Source organism: Tetrao urogallus (genome assembly GCF_951394365.1).
Source record: "Tetrao urogallus genome assembly, chromosome: 22".
NCBI classification, from domain to species: domain Eukaryota; kingdom Metazoa; phylum Chordata; class Aves; order Galliformes; family Phasianidae; genus Tetrao; species Tetrao urogallus.
This window is the reverse complement of record NC_136835.1, coordinates 6501941-6521516: the sequence shown is the minus strand read 5'-3', so window position 1 is coordinate 6521516 and position 19576 is coordinate 6501941. Positions and strand designations below refer to the sequence as shown.

At 49.1% G+C, this 19576-nt stretch overlaps 1 protein-coding gene across 1 annotated transcript; it reads left to right on the top strand.

Moving 5' to 3' along the window:
* Positions 1–8920: 8920 nt before the first annotated feature.
* On the top strand, positions 8921–16637 carry FEZ1 (fasciculation and elongation protein zeta 1; the record flags this gene model as incomplete). The annotated part of the gene is made up of 9 exons (XM_079545880.1): positions 8921–9195; positions 10947–11043; positions 12152–12238; positions 12436–12649; positions 13926–14197; positions 14528–14608; positions 14934–15009; positions 15718–15783; positions 16621–16637. The coding sequence occupies 9 exons, from the start codon at positions 8921–8923 to the stop codon at positions 16635–16637; spliced, it is 1185 nt and encodes a 394-aa protein (XP_079402006.1).
* Between the last annotated feature and the right edge of the window lie 2939 nt (positions 16638–19576).

Sequence of the window (19576 nt, the reverse complement as noted above, 5' to 3'; positions counted from 1 at the left end):
GAGATTACAAGTTCAGGTTTAGAGTAGTAGGGGTCCTCAATGGAGTGAGTTAATAGTTTGCCTTCACTCTCTCTCCCCCCCATGTGCCTCATAATTCTTTGAGTCCCACAAGAGTACAATCCTCAGCCTGTGAGAGCCTCAATATGGGATATTAGTCCAGAAGTAACATATTGCTAAAGAAAAAAAATACAGCTTTTTCCTCTAGGGCTCAAGTCTGCATGCAGACAAAAAAAAAAAAAAAATACCGTGGTGCTTGCACTGGAGGTGCTATAGATTGATTATTCTGCAACCTCCAGCAGCTTTTGCTCCTATCATGTCAATGTTGGGAAGTCCGTTTCAAAGCCACAAGGCACTGGCCAGCCTTTCATCTCTCCTTGCAAGGGAACATTTTGAAGCTCTAAACACATACTGTTGCCCTGGCCACAAAGAAGCTCTCTAACTAGCCCAAGGATGTTATGTGAATCTCACTATAGATCAAACACTTGAAGATAGACCAGTCCCTGGAGGCTGCTGGAAAAAACTCACGCACCAGTGCAGAAAAGGTTAGGCACAAGCACGCACTAAAACCCGAGGGCAGGGTCTGAAGTTTCCACTGTTGAGAAATTCGCAGCAACAGACTTCAGAGCGTTTCTGCAGAGATGAAGGACTGCAGCAAAGCAGCTGTTCCTTCTGCTGTGAAACAGTACAGAAACAAGTCACCACTCAGCACCACCCAAAACAGCCACACAAACAAGCCACCAAATAAGGCCTGAAAGTACTACCACAGAAAGCCTCCCTACTAAACACTGTTAAGTCCTTCATAGGATGCACTCACAGGGATTAAGAAATGACAGATGAATCTGTACCCTAAGTTCCCTGAAGCCTCCAGTCTCTCTGAAGCCCTGCTAGAAACATAACACTCTTACTCCTTATCTCTAGAAGTACATGGCATGAAAAACTTGGTACAGCAGCACCTCCCAAACAAGCACCATGGCATTGCCACCAAGGTTCAGACCTGGTCTAGATCACTCAAATGACCAGAACCTCCTGGAAAACTCCTGGAAGGCAGATCACTTGCCTACTGATCAGATGTCATTGGATACAACTCAGCCTCCCCTTGAGATCCATCAATTATTTCTAAGACCCTCTGGAACTCACTGGCTTTGTTATTTCCCACAGCAATAATCTCAGCACCCAACTATACACTGTCTGGAACTGCCTTCCACACCAGTTCTCACTTTTAGCTAACTTAAGAAGATACAATACAAAATGTTAATCCCGCCTTTTCCACTGTTTCTTTTCATAAGTCTAAGCAAAGCAGTAGCTCCTCCCCTGTAACCTGTAGGTAATTTTTACATTGCTTACAGGAAAAAAAAAAAAACAAAAACACACAACAGGAAGGAGTATTTATTATAAGCTCTTTGAAAAGCTTATAGAAAGAAGGCAGCAAGAGGAGCCTAATTGTGGTTATTACTTGTCACTGACTCTCTATAATCTATCAGTCCTCAGGATGATTGCTTTCTCCACAGTTCATTCATCCAAAAGAAATGGAGAGATCAGGTGTTGTCTCTGTGAGTCAGATTGGCCTCAGCTGCAGAACGATTCCAGCAGGTGGAATCATCCACCTTTCTTCCTCCCCTGAGGTCTCAAAGATGCCTTCACAATAACCGCAGACCCTGCCTGCCAGCCAGCCAAGTTCAGGCCACGTGCTGCCAAATAAGCAAGGAGACTCACAGCACAGAACCACATCAGGACCCTGATACAAACTGAAAGATCCACGAGTTCTGCACTGCCTGCAGCTCTGCAGCCTAACTGAGAAGAGCAGCAGTAGCCAAGAACTGGATTAAAGCTGGCAAACACAGACACCCCACTTGTGCCCACTGCGTTTGTATTACATCCACAGACAAGTGTGCTATTAACAGCACTTTGTTGTGATACGGCGCTGTTGAGCATTTCGTGACAGTTTACAGAGCTTCAAAGCGAACAAAAGCCGCTCAACTCAGCGCCAGGAACCCGGACGAGAAATCTCAGAGCCATCAAATTACCAGCTCGAGAGCGACATTACGTGGCAGAAGGTGGAACTGCAGCCCCGCCGAGCTCGCAGGGTGCCTTTCCTTAAGAGCGCATCAGAAAAAGAAATCAGCCATCAAAACCTGGTATGCAACTGTCCCGACAGCAGGAAGGAAACCATCGCCTCTCACATCTTATCTTAAACTCACCAGAGAGATCAGGTCTGCGATAGGTGAAGACATTATATAAAACAACATTCAGAGTCGTAGCTATCAACTTCCTATAGTAATAACTATCCACAACTACCAGGGCCACCTAAAAGCAAGCATGTTATCTGCAGCCTGCCAGAAGCTTTTGCTGCACTGTCCAACAGCTGAGAGTGATTTTGTTAATTAAACTTACTCCTTCTATTGTAAACCCAATCTACTCCCTCTTAGGTGGGAGGAAAGATACTACACACACACACACACACACACACACACACACACAAAAGGCTCAGCACAACTTAACCATAGCTAGAGAACCACTGAAAGCAAAAAGACAGTCTTCCATTCATTCCATTGGAGGTGGGATGCTGTTCTGCTCACAAAGTAGCAATTTTGCTTCTAACAGGTTCTCAGCAGCACTTACCCAACTGGTGCTGGGGATCTCTGGCTATGCAGCACTCCTCCTCAGGAAGCTCCCTTCCACGGCTGACCCTCACAGGAGCTCAGGGTGCCTCCACCCTGTATTCAGCCCTTCTGGCTGCATAGGGAGCACAGCTGCAAGCACTTTGCCTGCGTTCCCCAGGCAGCCACAGCCCTTCACCAGGTGCTCAATCACCAGTTCAAGCCGCACCCTAACAGTTCCCCTGCAGAAGCTTTACTGCAAATGGTTATTTCAGAAAGGATTCCTGTTCCATCAACATCAGAAATGCTTAACATATGAAGTGGTTACCTATTGACAGCATCTGCGGTTGCACAGGAACAACCAGATGTAACACTTGCTTTACCTTCTATATTCTGCCAGACTGAGAAGAGGAAAAAAAAAAAAAAAAAAACCTGCTCAAGCAGCAGCAGAAAACAAGAGCTGATAGGGCATGGTCTCTGAAGCAACCAAATGTGGACTGGTGGGAAATGAGCAAAGCATTGAGACTTAGGACTTCTTTTGTTACTCCTGCAGTGTCATTTCTCCATTTACCATTAAAAATAGACAAAAGGGGAATATTGCTACTTATAAGCTGTGATATTTCCATTTCAGTTTCTGCATGCACACAACAGAGAAAACCTTTTCTCAAAGCCTGGCTTCACACTTCACTTAATACCCACTAGAGGTGGTTATCAGCCTTACATTAGCTTGGCAAATGGTATAACCAGCCAGAGAGGACAGGACACAAAGGTAGGTGACAATACCAAAGTACAAAAAGACAAAACCTCCCTCTTTGGATTAGAGTGTGTTATGGAAGACAGGTCAATACCCTGTTTAAAAATCCTAGCCCACTGCCCTTACAATCAGAAAAATTAACACAGTGGAAGTAGTAGGATTTTGAAGATAAGAACCTAGGAGATGTACTCAGAGTTAGAACAATGAAGCTTATGAACCTACTGAAAAACAATTGAGTGCAAAGAGCAAATTCTCTGAACACAATGGAGCAACTCCAGGAGCAGTGAAAGAGCTTATTCCTACAGGTCCAGACTGCACTCTGCCAAAGCTCCTGGCAGCAAGAGGCCTCCTCTCCAATCCCATTGTCCCTCACAAGAAAGAAAGCAAATTGAACACATAAAGTCCATTGAACTGTTTTTGTTTTGCTATTTTAAAACAACACTGAATTATTTCTATTTCAATTCCTTTATAGATTGCTGGGAGAAAAAAAAACAAAAAACAAAAAAAAAAACAAAAAAAAAACACAGACACTAATAGCTGGGGTAAAAAAAACAACAGGGGCTTATAAGGCACCAGGATAAAACTGACAGCTCACCGTGAGCATCCACAGGTGGGCAGGTAACCCAAAGTACCAGGAACCACTGCCCCGATGGGACAGTGCTACAACCACACTAGAGCCCAACAGCCCTTCCTTGCAATCTCCCAGTCACTCTTCCTCAGGGCCAGCGGGGCATGGAACCACGGGTGTGCAGGTGTGCAGCAGCAGATGGCGTAGGCTGGAAAGCACTCCCGTGTCTGAAACCATTCCCTCAAACGAGTTAGCGGGTCTAAAGTAGAGGTTAATATAAAGTGCCTCACCCCATAGACAGTTCTGCATTTTCCAACTCCGAATTCTTGATGAAGAACGTTTCTCCTTGAGCACAAAGATTAGCAAAAGGCTGCGAGAACGCCCGCAATTCTGCCGGGCGCCGCCGGAGCCGCTCTCCGGTCCCGGCAGCTCAAGGTCTGACGGCAGCTGAGGCGTTGCTGAGGAGCGCGGTGCAGCACGTGGCCGAGATGGGACACCTGAACGCCGCGGGTCCTTCACGGGCCAAGCCTCGCGCCCTCCTGCGCGCGGTGCAAGGAGCACACACGTGCACAGGGAGAACGCAGAGCAAAACTGGAGATTGTGACTCTAAGCAAAGAACAACAGGAGCTGCGTGCAAAAACTCCCCTAAACCGCACGAGCGGACAAGAGCCCATTTTGGTTCTAAACGCGCCCCTCGCCGCTCGAGGACACCCCGAACAACGCTCCTCAGCAAACTCCTCCCCCCACCCTCATTTCCCTCCACGCGATTTTGCAGCTCCGCCCCGGGGCGGTTCCACGCGGCCACCGCCTCCGCCGCCTCCCGCCCATTCCACGCCGCGCGCTGCTAAGGGGCTGCGGAGCACGCGGCTGCTGCCCGCTGCCCTCGGCGGGGCCGTTGCAGCACTGCCGGCCGTACCAACGGGATGCAACAGATTCCTGTAATCCGGCCCCATGCTGCAGTTCTCCAGCAGCAGTTGCAGCCATTGTAGCTGTCAATACAGCATTCACAGTATAGCTATCTCTTTTTTTATCTTTTACAATCAGCGTACTCTAGCAAAGAAAGGCCCCATTTTGAGAAATGAGCTTTCATCACACAGACATGCTCTTAGCTGAGCTGGGCAAAGGAGCCCCTATTTCAAGTGACAAAACAGCCGTTTGCATGAATTCACGCCTGCCATGATGTCACTCAGAGTTACACTGATATCATTTTTTAATCTTTGGTTTACTTGCTTAGAGTCAGCTTGGAATTGACACAGATGTGGGGCCGTGCAATGCTACCAGTCACACCAAATATTGCCTTGGTTTTCTGCTCAGAGCAAATGCAAAGCTGTGTGGTGACAAGCTGAAGTGTGCAGCTTTGCCTGCAGATAACGCTGGGAGGAAGCACTGCTGGAGATACAGAGAATCCAAATGCTCGAAAGAGGGCTTTGTGAGCTGGTAAAAGCATAAAGGAGGGAATGTGTTCTCAGCAGTAAATGACTTCTTTCATAAAAACAGTTTTGCAGAAAAACTGTCACTGTCACCAGCAGTGCAGTGGCTGCTGCGACTGGAATTAAAAAAGGACACAAGTTATGGGGAGAAATTCATTCCCAATACTGCCGTGGGCAAAGACACTGGAGCTGGAAGAGTCTGAGCACTACAGGGTGTCATGGGTGGAGTTAACTTTATAAAAATAGAATAGAATGGCATGGAACATGGAATGGAATGGAATGGAATATGGAGTGGAATGTGGAATGGAATAGAATGGATGGGATGGGGTGGGATGGGATGGAGTGGAGTGGAATGGACTGAGTAGGATAGGATAGGATAGGATAGGATAGGATAGGATAGAATAGAATAGAATAGAATAGAATAGAATAGAATAGAATAGAATAGAATAGAATAGAATAGAATAGAATAGAATAGAATAGAATAGAATAGAATAGAATAGAATAGAATAGAATAGAATAGAATAGAATAGAGAAGGACCTTTAAATCCTTGCATCATCTCAATGCTGTAACTGTGAGATGGGGTGGAACCACGGGAACCCTTTGTACAGCTCAGCGTTTTCTCAAAGCAGAAAGCTTCTCCAGAGCTGCCGGACTGCTCAGTGCTGGTTTCCTTCCCCCAGATGCAGTGTGCCGTGTGGCCAAGCAGCAGTGACACCATGATGTGTTATGTCACATATGCAGCCTCAAAAGCTTGCCAACAGAATTTTCTACCCTATGAGAAATCCTTCAGTTTCAGGGTGTTTTGAGCCCATTTGTTAGAAACATCAACACAACAAGACCTCTATGCTAGTTTCCAAGAACAAAAGGATGACATTAGGGAAGCTGGAAATTTCCAGCAGAGTTCCAGCAAATCCTGCAGCATCGCTGGGTCTGAAAGCTGTGTAGGGATACAGGAGCAGTGCTGCTCTGTGCATCCCTGCAGTGCATCACACTGACAGCCATAGCACAGCACAACCTCCAATTGGGGGTACTGGGTCTGCTGTTCTCTCGGGGTTACAGAGAATAATGTATAGCTCCTTACAAAAAAAAAGGAAAAAAAAGCACTGAAGTAAGAGGGAAAAGAGATTTTTGCATAGTTAATATGTACTTTTAAAGATCTTATTTCACCTTTATCTCATTTTTATATATCACACAGAATCACAGAATCACAGAATTGTAGGGGTTGGAAGGGACCTCCAGAGATCATCGAGTCCAACCCCCCTGCCAAAGCATAGTCTGCTTTTTGTAATGGATGTGATCTATTTGTATGCTTGCAGAAACGTATGAACAAATGAATATGCATATATTAAAGGAAGGGGAGAATGGTGTACTGGGGGGTGCATGACTCAAAGAAAGGTTGTGAGGAGGATGAGGAGGGGGAGGATGAGGGTGGGGAGGAGGAAAAGAAGGTGAAAAGTAGGATGATGTGGAACACGAGGAGGAGGAGGACGAAGATGAAAGTGATACTGATGGTACTGATGATGGTGAGGAGGATGAGGATGAAGAAGGAAAGATGCGAATAATGGTGCGGGCCCCCGCGCCCCTCCTTTCTTTGCCCTTCCCCGGGGATAAGGGGGTGATGGGGGGGAGGCGTGAGCTCTCCAGGTGACGTCACCCCTCACCTCCCCCCCATCCAACCCGTTCCGCGCGTGCGCAACGCGTCCGTCCTCCCCTCTCCCCCCTCCCCCGGTCAACCTTCTCCCGAAGCGCGGAGGATGCGGGGCCGCAGGTGGGCGCGGGGCTGGGGGAGGACATGGGGGGGGACCCTCGTGTGGTGGTGCGGGAGAATACGAGCAAATAGGAAGGTTGGGGTGCAGTCAGGGGAGATGAGTGCACGGTGGGGAAGTGTGTGAATGAGTTGAGGGGGTTGCAAAGGGCGTTGCATGTGTGCGGGGCGGGGGTGGGGAGATGGGCGAAAGATTTTGGAGGTGCAGCGCGGGGGCCTGCGGGGCTCTGAGGGACATCACTGCGCAGTGTGAGGACATCGCATCAGGGTGCCCCTGTGGGGGATGCGTTGGGCGTTGTGCACGGGTCGTAGGGATGGGATTTTGGGGATGCTAGGTTGTGGGGGGGCAGCAAGGAGCTGCCTGCCCCCCGCGGTGCTCGATGCGCTGAGCAGCCGTGCGGAGGCGGTGCGTTGTGGGGTGCGCAGGCGCTGCGCGACGGGATGGGAGGGGGCGATGTGGGGCTGGGGGGGCATTTTGGGGCGCATCGGGGGGGCCATGCACTGAGCTGCACGTATGAGGGATGCTGGCAGGGGCATGCGCAGTGCACACATGCGGGTGTGTGCAGCGGAGAGCTTGGGGGCACAAAACAGGGTACGTGTGAATGGTGCAGGTGTGCACAAAGCTGGTGCACAATGGTGCACACGTGCACAGCGCACACCTACGTGTGTATGCAGCCTGTTGTGCTGCCGTGTGTGCAGCCACCCCAAATGCATGCAGCTCCTGAGCATGCAAATAGCACTGTGTATGTGTGCATCTTCATGTGCGCACATGGTGTGCAAACATGTGCCCTGCACCTGTGTTTGTACAGGGCTGCATGTGTGCAGAGCTGCAGACGGGCACAGGATGTACCTGCACTCAGATTCACCTGTATGCATGTACCACTCTTATGCATGCACCCTGACAGTCATGCGCTCCCAGGTGTGCATGCAGAACGTCTGGGCACTGTGCACACATGCACTCTTGCATGTATGTGCCTCTGTGCAGGCATGCATTCCCTCCACACGCAGGGCTACATGCCTGCACAGGATTGCATGCCTGGAGGACACTTCTGGGATGCTGCTGAGGTGCTACCAGGAGCTTTCTAAAATCCATCAGGATGGAATGCCAGTACTGCTGGGTTTCTACTGAGATACTGCAAGCATACTCTACTACTAAGATACTGCACAGCTCAAATAGCATCAGAGTGCCACTGTGATACTGTTGACATTTTGTCACAACACTGTTAAGGTACTATTGGAACAGTATTCAGTTTTTAGTAGGATGCTACTATGAAACCAATGGAACACTTCAGAGCTACTACTAGGGAATGAGAAGAGGGTAAGATGCTTCTGGGGTACTATCAAGGCAGCACTCGAGGAAGCTTTTGGGATACTGTCAGCACATTGTTGATACCAGTGTGACACTTTCAGGTGATACAGTATGAGGCTACTACTGAGATATTAACATTTCAGTAAAAAATGCAGTGATGCAATGCTTTATCTGCACTATCCGAGCAGCAGTAAGATACTGTGGGGCTTTTTAAACACTTTCTACTAGTAAAGAGTATTGGGATAGTACTAAGAGGCAACAGCTTATTACTGCAGCACTGCTGAGGTGCTATGAAGACAGTACTAAGATGCTCTAGGGATACTACTGAGATACTATCAAGATACGACTAAGACACTAAGATACTACTGGGATACTACTGGCACTGGGATTACAGGCAGCAAAAGGAATAGGGAGCCCTGCTGACACAGCCTGTGAGCAGCAGGTGCCTCATGGGCACCTTGTCCCCACAGCTAAGACGGCAGCGGTGGCAAGGAGGATGGAGGCACCCCTGGTAAGCCTGGAGGAGGAGTTTGAGGAGGGGCCTGGGGACAATGGAGGGGCCCCTCAACGCACCGTGGACCCAGCACTGGCTGAGCTGGAGAGCTTCTCGACTGAGATGATGAGCTTCAAATCGATGGAGGACCTGGTGCAGGAGTTCGATGAGAAGCTCACCGTCTGCTTCCGCAACTACGATGCCACCACTGAGGGCCTGGCCCCTGTGAGAGGCAGGCTGCAGGCACAGGAGGAGGAGGAGCACCTCCAAGATGAGGAGTGAGTAAGGCCTCTTCCTGCTGGGAACGTGGGTCTCCTCGCATTCCCATCCCCATGTTGTTGCATGATTGTGCAGCGCACCAAACTTTTGGTGCAGTATCCTCTGAGTGTGCTCCCTTAGGCCTTCTGTGCTCCTTATACCCCTGAGACTTCCCCCACGTGCTGCTCAGTGCCCTACATCATGGCATAGCTGTGCATCTGCATGGAGTTTCTGTGTGGTGTCCTACAAATACGACACATAGGACACATAGGACGCTCAGGCCTGCAGGCCACCGTGCAGCGCTCTGAGATACACCCCACTCCCAGCATGGAAACGTGCTTGCCCCATTGCAGCATGATTGTGCGGAGTAATGGTGTTTGTCCTATGAGCAGGGCACATCTGGGGCTGTGCACCTCCTTGAGCGCGTGCAGGTGACCCTCCAGGTGCAAAACAGGCCCTTCCCTCACAGCCTGGTAATGCAGTACCGTGCAGTGTCTGTAGTATCCTGGATATATACATATCCAGGTGCTCCACATGACATTGCAGCGGGCCCAGGCTTTGTGAGGAGAGCTGGGGGTGTGAACTGTGAGCAAGCTGTGAGTAGGGCTCAGCCCCCTCCTTGCAATGTAAACCAGTGCACCAAAGTGGGGCAGCTGGGAGCAAAATCTGCCCAGCGCTGCCTGTGCGGCCAAAAGCGCCATAAGTGGCATTTGCATTGAAATCTAATTTTCACACAAAACCTTTTTCTTGGTAGCAAAATGCCATTTAGGGGCAGAATTTATGTTTTTTTTTTTTTTTTTTTTTTCCAGAGATGTTGACATACAAACACCTTTCTAATGGATTTCTTTTTGCCTGTTTAATTGAGGTTACTCGCCAGCCTGCACTTTCTAATGCTGATTTTTCACCAAGCAAAGTGGTTGTTTTCAAACCAAAAGCTCCCAGATCTCTTCTTTTTTTCAGCTGCTTTTGTATTTTTCAGTGAAAAATCAGAGAAAAAATGCATTTTGGCAGAATGCCCGGAACGCAGTGCTGCCACCAGCAGCCCATGGTGCCACTTTGTGCTGTGGATTGTGTCATTTTGGGTCAGTTTGGGCAAAACAGGCTTTTTTTTTCCCCACTCCTCAATGAGCCCTGTGTGCATGGATGGGGGATGGGTGGAGGCCTTAAAGGCGCCGCTTTCCTCTAATTATTAACCAGCTATTGCCATAATTAACCTGGAAATCTGCGGCTGCATTCTGCAAAGTGCTGGTTCTTTAAGAGCAGAAAAGAAGCAAATTTTGGGACGCTCATTTGCTTTTTCTTTATTTGTTGCTTTTTTTGTTAAAAATGGGAATACGATTTTTTTTTAAGGTCCCATTTTTATGCATTGTCAAATATTTCATAAGAGGAAATTAAAATCAGATGAGGATGGAGATGAGATGAATATCCCAAAATGAGTGTTTTTATGGTTGGTTTGGAGTTGGGGGCAATTAGAGAGGGGAGGCTGTTTTGGGGTGATTTAGGGGGAATTGGAATTATGCTAATGTGCATACACTTTTAAGGTATTCTGAGGCAGAATTTGGGGTGTTTTGGGATGTTTTGCATATCACAGTGGTGGTGAGGGAGTGACCACCAGGCAATAATTAGGAGTATTTCAGGGTGTCCTGGGGCTCACTTTGGGATGCATTGTGGTATTTTGGCATGCTGTTTCACGATGGCTTTCTGAGAGGCAGCACTGTGGGGCATTCTGGGGTATTTTGGTGATCCCCACTAAACACCTACCTCCCTGCAGAGTCTGGGATGCCCTCACTGATGGCTTTGTCCCCCGAGGCTCCCCCCAGCCCTGGATGCACCCTGAGGCTGAGGCCCCTGATGGCATCGATCCCCAGGTATGGCTGTGACACCCTTGGCACCCCAAAGCCCTGTTAGTCCTTGCCAATCTGTTCCCAAACTGGGAAGAAAATAGTGTTTACTTCATTGGCTTCATTGTAATGAGTTCATTCTATGAAGAGCTATGTTTGGGGTTGTGGGACGGCATAAAAAATCCACTGAATTGAGCCTGTTTGGATGTTGTGCAACCTGTCACTAGAGAAGAGCGTCCTCATCCACCACCTCCATCCATTTCCTTCCATGGCTTCACCATCCGAAATTTCCCTGTCATCTCCATACCTGATGACTCCATTCAGTCTCTTCATGCAGCATCCTTAATGCTCTCTTCGAATACCTGAAAGGTGATTGCAGTGAGTGTGGGGCTGGTTTCTTCTCACCAGTGATAGGATGAGGGGAAATGGCCTCAAATTGCACCAGGGTTAAGTTTAGGTTGGATATCAGGAAACACTTCTTTACAGAAAGCCCTGCAATGGGCTGCCCAGGGAAGTGTTGTGTCACCATCCCTGGATGTGTTTAAAAACCGTTTGGATGTGGTGGTGCTCGTGATTTAGCAAAAGATTGTTAGAGTTGGGGTAGTATGGTTAGGTTGTGGTTGGACTTGATGATTTTTAAGGTCTTTTACAACCTGAGCAATTTTATGTTGCTATGATTCACCCATCAAACTTGTCCCCATTCATCATTTCCACCCAACATCACCATTTGAAGTTTCTAACACCTCCATCCAGCATCCCCAGCCAATATGACCCACCACTGCGTCCCCATCCAACATCCCCATCCAGTGCTTCCATCAAACACCTCATAAGCCAACATCTCTCCATACAACACTCCTATCTGATCTAACACCTCCATCCCAAACCCCTATCCACTGCCTCCATCCAACATCTCCATCCAGCTCTCCCATCTAATGTCTCCTTGTCAGTTCCTCCCATGCAGCATCTCCATGCAACATCTCTGCAGTGTAAGCCCCACAGGCAGTGCACCCCCAGTGCTGTGGTTCTGGTAGTTCTTCCCATGAGCTATAGAGCTATGTCTGTGCCTATGCCATTCCCATACTTGCACCAAGCAGTGCCTGTGGTGCCACTGAGGTGACCAGCTTGTCTCCTGCAGCTCTGTGAGAAGGAAGATGAAGAGCTTGCTGAGAGAAGCGAACACGACTCAGGCATCAATGAGGAACCACTGCTGACAGCTGAGCAGGTACCTACACCCAGACACGTGGATGTCTCTGTAACACTGGGCTCACACTGCTCAGGACACAAAAAGGCCAAATCCACTTGTTTTGGGACAAGAGCATACATGTGGGCAAGGTTGCGGGACTCAGATGTCAGATGCAGGGTGCAAATGTGGGATGATGTGGGCTGCAGAGTGCAGATGTGGACACTGGTGCTTCACAGGTCATTGAGGAGCTGGAGGAGCTGATGCAGAGCTCGCCTGACCCTGAGGTGGATCCTGAGGGTGATGAGGAGGAGGAGGAGGAGGAAGAAGATGAGGAAGAGGATGCTGAGGCCAACGCAGAGGGTGATGGTGGAGGCAGGGGCATGGAGCCCATCGTCCTGCGTGAGCTGCACACCTTCTCCCCCACCTTCAACAACAACTGCTCCCATGAAGGTATGGGCAGTAGGAGCCAGGCACAGCCCTTTCTGGGTGCAGTTTTCACCAAATTGGACATCAGGAGGTGGCCCTCTGGAAAAAATGAGCCCTTCGAGATCTTTCTTATAGCATGGTTATAGATGGTCCTGTGTTTCAACAAGCATGCAGCACATTTTGCAAAATGTCTCCAGCACTGTGCACTGCACTAAGTGCATGTTGCTAAGTGGCATGTGCCATCCTAAGCATGCCACGCAGGTGATCCATTGACAAGTTCATTTTGAAAAAATGTCTCACTTGTGCTGCGCATGGCTGTTTGCATCCTGCACTTTTCTGATGGCACTGTGCATGCATATGATTGCACGCAGCAAGGTCTTCCCTGAGCCGTGCTTGGTGCATTTTCCTAATTTGCTGACGTGCACCATACAACAGACATTTTCCAAAATACATGGGAAATTTTATGATACTTTTTAATAATTGCACCAGGTTTTCCCCCAAATATACCTTGTCTACGTTTCACTGACAGCAAGGAGGGTTTCCCTAATCTTACCAGGCATTTTGATAATTGCTTTGTATATTCCCTAATTGTACTTAATGCTTTTCATTTACTGCACCATGCATGCCATTAATTGCATCAGGCTCTTCCATAGTTGCTCAGGGCACCTTGTTCTGACACCGGGCACTTCAGCAATTGTGCTATGACAGTGCTGGGTGTTCCAGCAATGCGCTGAGCATTTCACTGATCACAAAGCAGTAAAAAGGTTACAGTGTGCATTTCACTGATTACTCTGTGCATTTTGTTAATTATCTCTAGAATTTTACTGACTGTACCTCATGCTCAAATAATTGCATGATGCATGTCACTAATTGCCACAGACATTCCAGTAATTAAATTGCATCATTCATTTTGATCATTGCTCCAGGTATTTCACTCATGCACTGTGCTTTTGCTGAGCGCACCAGGAGTAGCTCTCACTGCATGAGGAATGCCATGAATTGCCCCAGACATTCTCGTAATTGCAATGTGCATGTCACTAATTGCACCAGGTGCTTAACTAATACACCGTGCCTTTCACTGACTGCATCAGAAATAAGACTCACTGCACCATGATGTCACTCATTGCACCGTGCATGTCACTGATTGCACTGGACATTCCTGTAGCTGCACTGGACCTTTGCTAACTGCAACATGCATTGCACTGAGCATCCCAGGCATCCCACCAACTGCACCTTGCACGTAAGGCGTTTTTGTACAGTGCATGCACGCTGTGCACCCTAACGATGATGCTGGCGGCAGGGCTGGAGCAGCTGACGGCCGGGGAGCTGGCAGCGGCAGCAGGGCGCGCAGAGGCAGCGAGCCGGGCACTGTCGGCCGAGCTGGTGGCCCAGCTGGCACGGCGGGATGAGCTGGCCTTCGAGAAGGAGGTGAAGACGGCGTTTATTGGGGCACTGCTGGCCGTGCAGGGGGAGCAGCGGGAGCAGCGGGAGGCTGCACGCCGCCGCCGCCGCGACCGTGGGCTCAGCCTGCAAGGAGGTCGTCCCGAGCGTGGGGGACAGATGCCCAGAAAGGTGGGGATGGGGTCGACTGAAATATGGACGTGAGCCTGGGGGAGGTGGGGTGTGGGGCCCTGCGGATGTGGGGATGGCACGGAATGGGATGGTGTAGAATGGGGTAGAATGGGATGGAATGAGATGGGATAGGATAGCATAGCATCAGATGGGATGAGATGAAGGGACATGGGATTGAGCAAATGGAGGACACTGGACATGGACAGGACAGGCATGGGGATGTGAAGAAGGGATGGGGTGACAGGGAGGTGGATCGGGGAGATGGGGGGATATTGGTGCCCAGGGTGGTGTCCTCATGCCAGGAGGTGACAGGATAATGCGTGTCCCCAGCGGTTCAGCATGGAGGGCATCTCCAGCATCCTGCAATCCGGCCTGCGTCAGACCTTTGGCCCCGCTGCGAACGAGAAGCAGGTGCCTTTTCCCCCCAATTTGCCCAAATTTATCCCCTTTCACTCCCTGCTCTGCACAGCCCTTTGTGTGCCATTTTTGCCCTTTTTCATCCCTTCGGTCCTCTCTAGCCAGGGGTGCGTGTGCATTTGAGCATAACTTTTGCAGTATCCATTTAACTCAATAGCCCCCCAAACATCTGTAAATTAAATGCAATTGCTGGAAAGTTGCAGCTGTATTTGGCACTTCTGCTTTTGCACCAATTTGGGGTGGCTTGCATCAGTGAGGTGTAAAAAAGAGGCAGCTTTATGGCATGGAGGTGTTTTGGGGGCATTTTTCTGCTTTGCAGTATCTGAACACAGTGATTCCCTATGAGAAGAAGGGTTCGCCACCCTCCGTTGAGGATCTGCAGATGCTCACCAACAGTGAGTTCTTGCTTGACCCATATTGAATCACCATAACATGGCCAATTTGGGGCACAAACACACAATTTGCATTGCTGCAGTGCCCACAACTTGGATGAATTTTTTTTTTTTTTTTTTTTTTACATTTTTTCAACACAGCCAGTTGGGGGTGCAGCCACCTTTTTTGCAATCAGATGCATGACACCAATGCAGCACAGCTGGTTTGGAGGAGAAACACCATTTTGTATCAATGAAGCATTGTGAGTTTTCAGGCACAGTTGTCTCATCTGCACCACTGCAGCAAATCAAAGCTTTCCCATCAGCATGGCTGCTGTTGGTTTTTGCATCACTGTGGTCCACGCACATTGGGAAACATTTTGTACCCCCCGGCATGGCCAATTTGGGGCAAAATTGTTCATTTTGCATCAGTATGCCCTGAGCAGTTTGGGGTGCAGTTCCCCATTTTGCATTGCTGTAACACAGCTGATTTGCAGGGCCTCCCCTGCCCCACCTTTCCCATTTTTACAGCCCACCTCAGTGCCAATTTGGGTGGAAAACTCCATTTTGCATCACCTGAGTGTGGTTGATAGGGGTGAAAATGCTCCATTGGGGTACTGTCAGAATGGGTACACTGTGGTAGTGCCTCTGTGATGGTGTGGGGCTGTTTGGGGACTGAATAGAGGTATGTGGGGATACATGGACTGCTCAAGGTCCTTTTTCACTGTGCAGTCCTGTTTGCTATGAAGGAGGGAAATGAGAAGGTGCCCACGCTGCTGACGGACTACATCCTCAAAGGTACCTGCATGTGCCCCATGCATCCCCCCTGCATCCTCCATACCCCAAGGGCATTCCCCATTTTATCACTGTGTGTCCTTTCTGCATCTCCCTTACCCTCATGCACCTCTCCTGCAGTGCTCATGCACGTCTCATGCATTTTTTGTGCATTCCTTACATCTCCCCTGCATGTTGGGTGCATCTCCTGAGCATCCCTCCTGCATCTTTACAGCATCCTCATGGACCTTCACATGTCATTGTCCATTCTCCTTCACCCCCTGTGTACTCATCCATGGCCCTTCTGCATCCATTGGGAATGCCTGGGCACCCGTAATGCGCCATTGTGCATTTCTCTCCTTTGAATATCCTTTGTGTGCCTCATGCATCTCCTGGGCATCCCTTGTGCATCATCTGTTCATCCTCCTGCATCTTTTGTGCATCCCCCATGCGCTCTTTGTACATCACTGCATGCCCCGGTGCATCCCCTGTATTCCCTTTTGTGCATGCCTTGTGAATTCTTCATTCATCCCTTCTGTTTTCCTCCTGTATCCTCTTACATCCCATTTACAGCTATTGTGCAACCTCATTCAACCAGAAGCACCCTCATTATGAATGCTTATGCATCCTTGGTGCAAGCTCATGAATGCTCACACGTAGTTGTGCATACAAACCCTCAACCATGCATGTGCACCCCCATGCATACTCATGCAACCTACTGCACACTCATGCATCACTGTGCACCGCTGCACATCTTTGTGGACCCCCCTGCAGCCCTGTTATCTATGCATCACTCTGCAGCCGCCTGCACCCTAGTGCAGGCCTGTGCACACTTGTGCACGCTCACCTCTCTCGTTGCAGTGCTCTGCCCAACCTGATGCAGTGCAGCCCTGCACCCCCAAACTTCAGCACCCCCAGAAATGGGGCCAGTCACATGGAAACAGGTCACCTGCACCTCCCCGGCCCACATCCCCCCAAACCTCTGCACAGCTGGGAAATAAACAATTTGTTTCATTAATTAAGCAACTGGCGTCCAGTGTCTTCTTCCCCTGCATTCAATGAATAGAATTATAGAATTGCTCAGGTTGTAAAAGACCTTAAAGATCATCAAGTCCAACCACAACCTAACCATACTACCCCAACTCTAACAACCCTCGCTAAATCACGTCCCAATCACCACATCCAAACGGTTTTTAAGCACATCCAGAGATGGTGACTCAACAGCTCCCTGGGCAGCCCATTGCAGTGCTTAACAATCCTTTCTGTAAAGAAGTGTTTCCTGATATCCAACCTAAACTTAACCCTGGTGCAACTTGAGGCCATTTCCCCTCATCCTATCACCGGTGAGAAGAAACCAGCCCCACACTCACTGCAATCACCTTTCAGGTATTTGAAGAGAGCAGTAAGGTCTCCCCTCAGCCTCCTTTTCCCTAGACTCAACAGCCCCAGTTCCTTCAGTCTCTCCTCACAGGCCATATTCTCCACGCCCTTCAGCAGCCTTGTTGCCCTTCTCTGGACCTGCTCCAGCACCTCCGTGTCCCTTCTGTACTGAGGTGCCCAAAACTGAACACAGTACTCAAGGTGAGGCCTCACCAGTGCTGAGTCCAGGGGCAGGATGACTTCCCTGGTCCTGCTCACCACACCATTCCTGACACAAGCCAGGATGCCATTGGCCTTCTTGGCCACCTGGGCCCACTGCTGGCTCACATTCAGCCCTCTGTCCATCAGAACACCAAGGCCCCTTTCCATCAGGCAGCTTTCCAGCCACTCCTCCCCAGCCTGTAGGGTTGCCTGTTGTTGCAACCAAAATGCAGGGCCCGACACTTGGCCTTCACACAGTTATCTCACACAGTTCATCTTGGCCCATTGACCCACCCTATCCAGGTCCCTCTGCAGTGCCCTTCTCCCCTCTGGCAGATCAACACTCCCTCCCAACTTGGTGTCATCTGCAAACTTACCGAGGGTGCACTCAATCCCCTCATGAAGATCGTTAATAAAGGTGTTGAATAGAAGTGGCTCCAGTACCGAGCCCTGGGGAACAGCACTCGTGACCAGCAGCCAACTGGATTTAACTCCACTGACCACCGCTCTTTGGGCCCGGCCATCCAGCCAGTGTTTCACCCAGTGGAGCGCGCGCCCATCTAAAACATGGGCAGCCAGCTTCTCTATGAGAATGCTGTGGGGAACAGCGTCAAAGACTTTGCTGAATTCCAGGTAAACCACATCGACAGCCTTACCTTCATCCACTAAGCGGCTCACCTTGTCGTGGAATAAAATCAGGTTTGTCAAACGGGATCTATCATTCACGAACCCGCGCTGACTGGACTCGATCCCCTGGCTGACCTTTAATCGATCCGTGATGGCTCCTGAGATTATCCATTCCATAACCTTCCCTGGCACTGAGATGAGACTGACAGGTCTGTAGCTACCACGATCATCTTTCCAGCCCTTTTGGAAGATGGGTGTCACATTTCCAGCCTCCACTCCACTGAGGCATCCCCGGTTAACCAGGGGATGGAGCAGGTCCAAAACCATCTCATCCTGCATTACGCAGGGTAAAAAAAGCTGTGTTTTGCAGCTTTGGGGTAGAAAAATGTACTTTTTGTGGGTCATGGTTATTCAGCATTTTGCAAAATAGGCATATTTTGGGGTAACGAGCTGCTGGGTGCTTAATAGGCAAGGACTCCATTTTGGGAAGAATCACGCTGCTTTGGGGTGTGTCACTTATTTTGGGTGCTCATCTGGGGGAAAAGGCACTCATTTTGGGGGAAGACACCAATTCTGGGGTACTGTTAATCATATTTGGAGAGCATTCCACATTTTTGGGAAGCAACATTCGGTGGCACAGTGCTTATTTTGGTGTCAGGGCAACTCCCACTGATTTTGGAGAGGGTCACTCATTTGGAGGCACATTGCATTTCTGGAGAGCAGAGTTCATATTTGGGGATAGTCCCTCATTTTGGGGAAGCATAGTTCATACTGGTGGTAAATCACCCAGTTTCAGAGTTCTTCACAGAGGGCGAATCCTTCTGGGGTTGCATCACTCATCTGTGGATTTGAAGCAATTCACTCATTTTAGGAGAATTTGCCTATTTATGGGTTGCCCATTTTGGTGTTATTCACCCATTCTGGTGCTCCACTTGTCCTTCATCACCCTCACCTCCACTGGAAAGAAGCTGACAATAAAATACAGCTGCAAAACCTCATCTCGTAGCACTTTATAATAAATGACATGAATTAATACTAAATTACAATGAATCCTTTATGAAATTACAGATTACATTCACGCCAGATCAGTATTGAAAAACAGGCTTTGCTGCCCATTGCATCACTTTGTTGCTGCGGCCTGTTTGGCTGTGGCTGCTGTTTCTTCTCAACTCTTCAAGAGCCAAAAGAGGGTCAAAAATGGCAATTCATGCAGCCGACAAAATCCTTCCTTATTACAGAAGAACAAACCCCACACTGCTGGGGAAGAACTGGCAGAAAAAAAAATCCTTTTTTTTTTTTTTTTTTTTTTAACCCCCACGGAACTGAGAAGATGCCCTGTGTTACCTGGGCTGCTTTTATTCTCACAGTTCAAGGCAGAATTTGCCTTTTTGCTACCACTTGAAGCCCCCAAACACAGTGTTTTTGTACAGCTGCCCCCTAACAGCTCACTTGTGGCACTTGGGGGTGAGAAACCCAATGTTTTCCTGCACAGGTGGATGACACTGGGGAGATACCATCTTTTTGAATTTCCTTCCTCCTGGGCAAATCACTATTCAATTTTGGAAGAAAGGCTGCTATTTTATTCCTATTTGGTACCAAAACACCCTGG